This window comes from Octopus sinensis, linkage group LG19, assembly GCF_006345805.1.
Source record: "Octopus sinensis linkage group LG19, ASM634580v1, whole genome shotgun sequence".
Taxonomy (NCBI): Eukaryota; Metazoa; Mollusca; class Cephalopoda; order Octopoda; family Octopodidae; genus Octopus; species Octopus sinensis.
The window spans coordinates 24,909,412-24,919,411 of NC_043015.1; the positions used below are offsets into that span (position 1 = coordinate 24,909,412).

A 10,000-nucleotide genomic window follows, 5' to 3' on the forward strand; every position below is an offset into this window, starting at 1 on the left:
TATGCTTACATATATATATATATATATATATATATATATAATATATATATATATATATATATATATATATGTATAAGGGTGAAAAGGAACACACGAGTTGATATATATGAAAAAACAAGTCAAAATAGAAAATGCTAAAATAATTTTATAGTGAACATTTCAGTACCAGTTTCGGTCATTTTGAGACCTTTTCAACTGTAACGATTAAATAATTAAATTTAGAAAAATTAGAAGAAAAGTTTTTTTAAAGGAATATTTCTATAGTAGTGTTCAGATATAAGGGGCATTCTGCCTTTCTCTGACTCCCTTGTTTGCACTTGTGTAAACAAGGGAGTCAGAGAAAGGCAGAATGCCCCTTATATCTGAACACTACTATAGAAATATTCCTTTAAAAAAACTTTTCTTCTAATTTTTCTAAATTTAATTATTTAATCGTTACAGTTGAAAAGGTCTCAAAATGACCGAAACTGGTACTGAAATGTTCACTATAAAATTATTTTAGCATTTTCTATTTTGACTTGTTTTTTCATATATATATATATATATATATATATATATATATATATAATATATATATGTATGTATGTATGTATGTATGTATGAATAGACACAAACTCTATGTATACAAACATATATATATATATATTTGTGTGTCTATATATATATACTTGTGTGTGTGCATATATATAAATATATATATATATACACACACAATCAAATATGCATACATGAGTAAGTATATATCCACATAAAATTCAATAATCTATATATGTGTATATATTCATGCATGTATGTAAATTTGTGTGCTCACATATGCATATATATATATATATATATATATTATATATATATTATATATATATATATATATATATATATATATAAATGTATATACATATATATACATGCATATACATAAGTGTATCCATGAACAGGTGTAGATACACACACAGAGCTCAATCTTGTAAATTATTGAGACAAAAAGGAATCTTACCTTGATGACATAATAAGCCTGAGATTTTTCTTCTTCTCCGTCAGATGGTGCCATTGCTGAAGTTAAGATTTCATGCCTGGGAAAGACCAAAAAATGGTTGATTACTCATACATACATACAGTATACAATGACATAAACTTACCAACATTTATCTATATGTATGTATATATGTGTGTGTGTGTGCATGTGAGTTGTGGATGCACATGCATGCATCTGTGTGTGTGTGTGCATGTATGTATATATATATATGAGTTTGAGAGTATGTGTATGTTTATGTCTCCTTTTCTTGATATTGTATAGTTGTTGGTACCACAAATCCATATAAGAAGTTCTCTCAAGTTAAATGATGCAGTATCCTCTGTTCTAAAACAAACTCCACATTAAGTTCAAGATGACGGCAACCTTCCTCTATTTATACAGCTTCAGCTACTATTAATTTTTTTTTTCTTAAATGTCATTCATTTCCAATATTTCGTGCAAATGGAAAATGTCTGCCCATGGAAAAATATTACTTTTCTTGGAAAGTGGCAAGGGCTGGTAACAAACTAGGCATCCAGCTTTAGAAAATCTTCTTTGATTAACTCCATCCAGCCAATGGAAACATTAAAGAATGAGCATTGAAACACTGATGACAAGCGCAATGGTGAGGATATTACATGGAAGGAGATATATAGAAAGATACAAACATGTGCATAAATACAAATGTACACAAAATATGTCCACACTATTGGAGATAATATAGGGTAACTGGATATTGGTGATGTAGCAGAGTTATGTGTCCACAGCTGTCCTCATTTCTCCAGACAATCATTCTGTCTTTTCCTTTATGTCATGTCAGTTGGAGGGAATTATTTATTCATCATGTCTATATATATATTGGGTATGGTAGATGAGTTCAGCAAAAATTTAGAGTCAGAAGAATATGGTACTTAAGTTGAGGCACCAGAATTTAGTACGGTATTATCCATACAATTTCAAAGTAAGGTAATTAAAATCAAAATAAGCAACATGGATATCCAGAAGTAATGCAGTACAATCATTTCATGTAACTCCATTTAATTGAACAATGCAATCATTACATCAACTTAAAATGCAGAACAATCTTCAGCTGTACAAAGACAGAGAATTTAATTAAATTAGAGCAGATGGACACATTAGTATAATTATACCTAAAATCTCCAAGAAGTTAAGGAGATAGAAAAAGAACATGCTGTCTCACTCCAGTTTAGACGTTACCTTACTAGCACATGTGCCAGCGGCACGTGAAAAACAACATTTGAGCGTGGTCATTGCCAGTGCTGCCAGACTGGCTCTTGTGCAGGTAGCAAATAAAAACACTTTTTGAGCATGGTCGTTGCCAGAACCACCTGACTGGCCCTCCTGCCAGTGGCACATAAAAAGCACCCACTACACTCTTGGAGTGGTTTGCATTAGAAAGGGCATCAAGCTGTAGAAACTTTGCCAGATCAGATTGGAGCCTGGTGCAGCCTTCTGGCTCATCAGTCCTCAGTCAAACCATCCAACCCATGCCAGCATGGAAAGTGAACGTTAAACGAGGATGATGATGATAATGTTGTATATATACAGAGAGACAGACATACAGATAGATAGATTAGAGACTCATGCATAGAAGCACATGCATGTGAACAGACACACACACACAAACACATGCATATGTATATACGTTAATAATGAAGCATAAATAATTAAACAATAAAAGAAAATGGTTTAAAAATGTAAATTTAAAATTCTTCTGATAATAGAGTTGAAAAGAAATAGTATGCTGATCTTGTTGTTGTTATTTCACACAAAATTTTGAAAAGATATCACGAGAACATTTTTTTGCTTCAGTCTATTGTTTTTATTTTCTTCTTTTGTATGCTTTTTCTAATATCATGTACATGAGTCAATGAAAGAACACCTAACCAGTTGCTAAATTTGGTAGAAATAGCAGTTAAATCTTGAATCATATGTTATCTTCTTAACTATAGCGTGTTCAAAAAGTCTATCCACAGTAAGTATTTAATGGTTTATGGGTGATTCTTGTACACTGATCTTTTACATGCTCCCCGGAAAAAAATGTCTAGCGGTGTTAAATCAAGTGAACTTGGTGGCCAAAGTCCCTCTGAAATAATCTGTTCACTGAAAAACTCTAGATGTGGCACCATTGTCATGTACAGGATGAAAAAAATTCACTGCGAAGAGACTTTTTGAACAACCTTTATTTTGTTAATAACTTTCTGCTGAAATACACTTTCTTTTGATTAATTTTGAATAAAATATCTTCTTAGTTTCTTACATGTAACACAGAATTTAGTAAAATAATTGTCATTACTAAGCTGCTGTTTAAAACACAAGATGAAATTTTGATGAAATGTTTCAATTTAGATTGTGTTAACTCAAGAAATTTATGTCAAAGAAACTGGAACATCAAACTCTTTTGATGGCTATCAAGAATTAAAGATCTTCGTAGTCATCATGGTCATGATAGTTTTGACGTCTACTTTTCCATGCTTGCATTGATCAGAAGGAATCCACTGAGGCAGATTTTCTATCATTGTGTGCTCTTACTTGCACCAACATTTGCCTGTTTCCAAGCAATTTTATGAACTTCCTGGACATAATTATTTAGTTAACAGTAAACGAATGACATCGTTCATGACATTTGAAAAGCATGAGGGGAATGTCAAGATATGTCAAGAAGCCTTGATGTGGTTTTTGTGGGTACTGTTTGAAGTGTTGGTTGCAATCAGACATCTCATGTGAAGACGACAGAGATTTGAACGAATTCACAAAAACATCTATACAAACAGATACACATATATCATTATCATCATCGGGTGATTTTATTCAGTAAAATCGCCATTGGTTTCAACCACATCCTCCAGACGACTTTGGAATCTCCTGCAACTCTTCTGGACAGTCTTCTTGTTGAGGAATGCTGCATAATCCTTGCTTCAGTTCATTTTTGGTGTTACAAGGAGTTTTGTTGATCTCTCGTTTAACCAGGTTGCAGTCTGAGGAGTTAGGTGGCCAGATGTTAGGGGTGATTTGGTCGCAGAAATTGTCTGACAGCCATGACTGGATTCTACTGCTTGTGTGACAGGGTGCAGAGTCTTGTTGCCAGACATAGGGTCTTCTAGTAACCACCCTCTTGACCCAGGACAGTACTACCTCCTCCAGGCATTTTATGTAAGCCTCTATGTTGAGTCTGAGGCCATGTGGAAACATGAATGAAAGCATGTTGTCATCACTCCAAACACCATGATGATGACTGAATGTTTGATTTTTATCACTCATGGTACAAGTCCTCAGATTCACACCCAAACATTCTGAAATGTTCAAGTTGGAGCTTCCAGTGGGAATGCCAAGCAGTACAGCATGTCGTTTCCAAATTTCTGGCATAGGGAATTGTGTCATGTTGCTGTTTTTGTCACAGATGGTACCCAACTGACCCTACTATATATATATATACACACACACACACACATACACACACACAAGGTGAGAAGGGGCGAATTTGTCACCATTTCATATTTTTAATTTCGCATATGTGCATTGTCTTTTACTTTTTTTGATAATGCAGTATTCATTCACCTACTTATATATATATATATATATATATATATATATGTAGGTGAATGAATTATCTTATGTTTATCGTCAGCATGGAAAATTCGTTTAACTGAAACCTGGGTAGCAAATTCACGTCAGAAACACGGTTGAAGCGACCTGTCAAGGGTAGAAACTCCGGGTTCATGTGTGTATATGAATAAATGAAAGAATGGAGTCGAACGAAGATGTTAACAAAATTCCTTTACTCTCGACACATGTTTCGAAGACAGCATGTTTTCATTCCAAAGGAATAAAGGGTGCATTATGCAATCTTCTCATCAGGAAAGAAAGGGAGCCTCTCTCGACAACAAGACAAACAAAAATTTTGATGATTGCTTACATGGTAAACAAAGCGATGAGTGTTTTTTTAAAAAAACCATTAGAAGAATTGACGTCAAAAATAGATAGTAGGAAAAGAAGGGATAAAGTAATAATAGGTAGGGAACAAGTGGAGAGGGAAGGGTACATTGATTGATATGTATGTATGTATATGTGTTTGTGTGTATATATATGTATATATATGTACACACATACACTTTGCTGTATTTCTACAATAAATATATATTCATTTAATTATCCTCCTTCTCCTGTACATCATCATCATCATCATCATCATCAAAAGACTACCACTGCATTAAGCAAAAAAACAACAAACAAGCAACAACAATAGAAATGACACAAGTTTCAAATATTACTCAAAGATTTCTTATCAATCACGAATTCAATAAAACATTTTAAATAAAAAAAATTCTTCATTCAGACTTGTGTTTTCAAATAGAAAACAAAGACAAACAACAAATATAAGGCAAAGAGGCAACCTACCGGGCTCCCAGTTTCTTAAGTTTTGCCTGTCGTTCATGTAATTCCATATTGATAGTCTGTCGCTCAGTCTCCACAACTTTTATTTGCGATAACAGCATGTCATTATGAATCTTTATTTCATGTTTACGCTCTTTTTTAACCTGCAACATTTTGAAAATGTTTCAGGAAAATAAATTGAAAGTAAACAGAAGAGTGTAATGAAAGAAAAAACAAATCAAAGGTGAAAAACTTTGGAAAACAATATTTATACAAAGAATTTTGCATTTATTATATAATGTTTATGTTTCATTTTAGATATTACACATATTTGAAGTAATATAGAATGTTTATAAGCAGAATACTTTAGTCTTTTATTTCTCTCTGTCATTCCATTGCAGTCATGCTAGAGCAACTATGCTAGAGTAGCCTTGGGGTACTGATTTGTTCAATCTGTCCCCGGTACTTTTTTTGTCTTTAAAGTCTGGTAGTTATTTTGTTAGTCTTTTTTGCTTTAACTGTTAGTCATTGGTATAAACATGTAAAAACACACACACACACACACACACACAAGTGCGTCTCTATGTGTGTCTGTATACAAATATATATATATATATATATATAATATATATATATATATATTATATATATATATATACATATATATATATACGGAGTGGTTGGTGTTAGGAAGGGCATCCAGCTGTAGAAACATTGCCAGATAAGACTGGAGCCTGGTGCAGCCTTCTGGCTTCCCAGATCCCCGGTCGAACCGTCCAACCCATGTTAGCATGGAGAATGGACGTTAAACGATGATGATGATGATGATGTATGTATCAAATGAAATAAATGAAAAACAGGATGCAAAGGATTTTGCGGTACATATGTTTCCGGTTTATAGAACAACTTATTCTTACATCAATGCATAATTGATATAATAGATAGATCAAAAACCTTCTTCAGCCGCGTACAATTGCTACACCAAAGACTTGTATCACATTATAAAAGGTTTGAGAGAAAACCGAGTTTCATTGGGAAAGTATGTTTGTAAATCTTCATAGGCGTACATGGTATTATTAGACTCCAAAACAAATCATCCATACCAGTTTTTCACTCGATATAGAATGAATACTGGGTAGATTCCTTCATGTAAGGGAAGGAATTGGATGTTATTAATACTTAGCAGAAGCAAACGAGTGACTCAAGATCTGAGAGTTTCGTGCTTTGGCACCTACCAAACTAATTACAGTTTGAAGGTCTGTGGATTTACAAAGCTGTTGACAAATGAATAAATTTCCCTGTGGAAACACCTGATGGGCTTTGACACAGTTTCTGCTTATCAAGTTCACTTACAAGGCTAGATATAAAGATATTTATCCAAGGTGTCATTCAATGGGATTGAAACTGAAACCACATGGCTGCAAAGCAAGATTCTTAACAACACAACCACACCTACACCTGAATGGAATTTTTCTTTTAATGAGGGCAACATTTTTCAAACAAGATCTACAAGATCTACATTTCATATCTAAAACATTACGTGGTGGTGGTGGGTGGACTATGATTCAAGTCGGCCATGTAGTATTTATCAGCTTTGCTCAGACCTGGTTGTGACGTGAGGGAGATTTTGCTGATGTTTCTAACAGACTGTGTAGAGTCAACAACCTTGGAACTTGCATTTGAACTTCAAGTATGTCTTCTTAAAAATAAAATATTTCAGTTTGTTCTTCAGCCTCCTGCTTTTGTTAATCTAATTCAATATGCAATAATAGTTATAAAACATACATTAAAAGAAAAACAAGTCTAATGAAATGCTTTCCATGTTTTCTAATCTCATCAAAAACAAATCAGTGTTAAAAGAAAAAGATTATTCAAACTTTTGCATATTACTAAGGATTACATGTATACATACATTGGAAACAAATTTGGAAGACATCTCACTTATTCCAACATATCATCATTTGCTTCTATTTGTTACTATGTTCATGCAAACAAAAGTAACACCAATGCACACACACACACACACACACACACACATGCACACACACACACACACATATACATACACACAAATGCACATGCAGAAGAATCAGTTTTAATCCCCCTTCTATGATGGAAATGGAAATCCAATATTCAACACCTTCATTAACGAATCATCTTTAATACTGATAGCTTAAACAAAAAAACTGTAAACAGATTCACTACTGTAATCATAAAAGGAATGAATAAAAAGACCTGAAATAGTTTTATTTTAACACACACACACACACACATACACACACATCCACACATACAACACACACACATACAACACACACACATACGTATCTTTTTTCAAATCTTGTCAGTAAAAGGAAAATAACAAGAATTCTTCAGGGAGATGGAAGATATTTTTTGTTTATGCTTGGAAATGTCTCCATCAAATTCTTTTAAAATTTACAAAGTACAGTGAAATTTTCAGTTAATATCCATCTATTTAGCTATCTATCTCTCTCTCTCTACACACACACACAGACACGGATATATAAGCATACAAACACAAACATATGTGTTTACATGTTTACATAAATCCCTATGTTTATGTGTGTGTGTGTGTGTGTAGGTTTAGCAGAATGAAAGCATAATCAGGCATTCATGAAGAATCAAATCAATTTTATTAATATAGATTTATACTCATACATCATAGTTTTAGAATTTATTTAGTCGAATTCCCCCACCCCACCCCAAACGTGAATATCACCCAATATTTCGCCTGTCCAAGGTGGCAAACTGGCAGAATCATTAGCTTGCTGGTCAAAAGTTTTTGTGGCATTTGGTCAGTCTTTACAGACTGAGTTCAAGTTCAGCCAGGTTCAACATTGCCATTTCATCTTTTTGGTAGGGTCAATAAAGTCAGTAAGGTTTGAGTTCAATGCTATTGACTAATCTCCTCCCTTGAAATTGCTGGCATTGTGCCAAAATTTGAATTCAAGATTTAACCTGTCCACTGTTAAACTCTCTGAATCAGCTGCACTTAACAAGAGACATTGCTTATGGAGAAGTCATATAAGAAGCTATTGATATTGTAGAATATATTTATACTGAGTTTGTAGAATATGTCAAAAGTAATATTCTCAGTTAAACAATATCAAAAGATTATTCATGAAGCTTTCACTGAGAAACAACCCAAATCTCAATAATTTGGCCAATTTAAAAGAGTTTAATTAAAATGAGTTTAATATAGCATTTACTTCTGAAAAGAAAAATAAAGATGATTTTAATAACTTACTAATTCTTTCAAAGAATCTTTGTTTTTAAATCGAATACATTTTATATCAAATGTTGTATTTTAAATGGACAAACAATTTTAATTTCAAACTTTGCCTTTTTCCTCTTAGGAGGAGAGTGACGCATGTGGACTAACAGTCCACAAATGTTACTCGTGTTGTTACTGTTGTCTAGCATTATTGCTAACCTAGATCTATGAGACACAGTCTGACAATTGGGCTAACTTTTTTTTTACTTACAAGATTAGTCTATCACAGACCACCTTATCTGATGTGCTCTTTTCAAGATGTTAGTTTGTGATTGATTTTTCTTTCATAGAAAATTTGGCAGCTATATCTCGCAACTTAAACCACCAAGTAGCTCTCTAACATTTACTCAATGTAAGGCGGTGAGCTGGCAGAACCATTAGCATTCCAGGCAAAATATTTAGCACCATTTTGTCCATTATTTACATTATTTATCCATCAAATGTAAATAATGTAAATAATATACATAATTCCTCATCTCTTAAATATAGAACTGTACCATTTTGTCTACCTTTATTGTTCTGAGTTCAAATTCTAACAAGGTCGACTTTGCTTTTTATACTTTCAGGGTTGATAAAGTAAGTACAAGTTGCACACTGGAGTCGATGCAATCGAATTACCCCTCCCCAAAATTGCTGGCTTTGTGCCAGAATTTGAAACTAATATTTATTCAGTGCAGAAACTCTGTGCAATTTCTCTACCGCTACAGACTTGGCTTTCTAAACAGTTTCCATTTAATATACTTTTATATTGTGATAAAACCTTGAAGCAAATTAAATGAAAACTAAAATGAAAAACAAACACATTTATGTTTTCTGTTGTCAAACTATTTTGAGTTGAAAATATTTCTTTTTAGACCAGGAGGAAGAGGTGGATGTGAAATATCATAAACTTTTTTAGACAATTTAAAAATCTTTTCCAAAACTTTAAAAAGTTTTTCATTGCAAATTTTCAAACTAATTTTTTTCTGATGTAAATTCATAAGTTTTTGAATTTTATTTTTTAAGAAGAAACTTTCAAAAAATTTTAAAGAACAAACAAAAATGTTCCAAAGTGATATAAATTTTCAACATACTTTGCTAAAATATCCAATCATTATTTTTGAAGCCTATAATTTGTAGAGAAACTTTTAACAAACCTCATTAATTGCTTTTTTTTAAATTTAAAAAGGAAACAGAGAACAACAAGCATAAAACAAAGATGATCAATCTATCTATTTATCTATCTATCTATCTATCTATCTATCTATCTATCTATCTATCTATCTATCTATCTATCTATCTATCTATATCTATATATC

At 32.6% G+C, this 10,000-nt stretch overlaps 1 protein-coding gene across 1 annotated transcript in view; it reads right to left on the minus strand.

The window, feature by feature from the left end:
• The window catches only part of LOC115222188 (coiled-coil domain-containing protein 39-like), a 1,476,917-nt gene that overhangs the window by 828,645 nt on the left and 638,272 nt on the right, over positions 1-10,000 (minus strand). The window contains exons 14-15 of the mRNA XM_029792337.2: positions 5,432-5,571; positions 995-1,070 (exon numbers count right to left, since the gene is read on the minus strand). Of these exons, the coding sequence (XP_029648197.1) occupies positions 995-1,070; positions 5,432-5,571 (216 nt within the window). The remainder of the gene's footprint in view (positions 1-994; positions 1,071-5,431; positions 5,572-10,000) is intronic.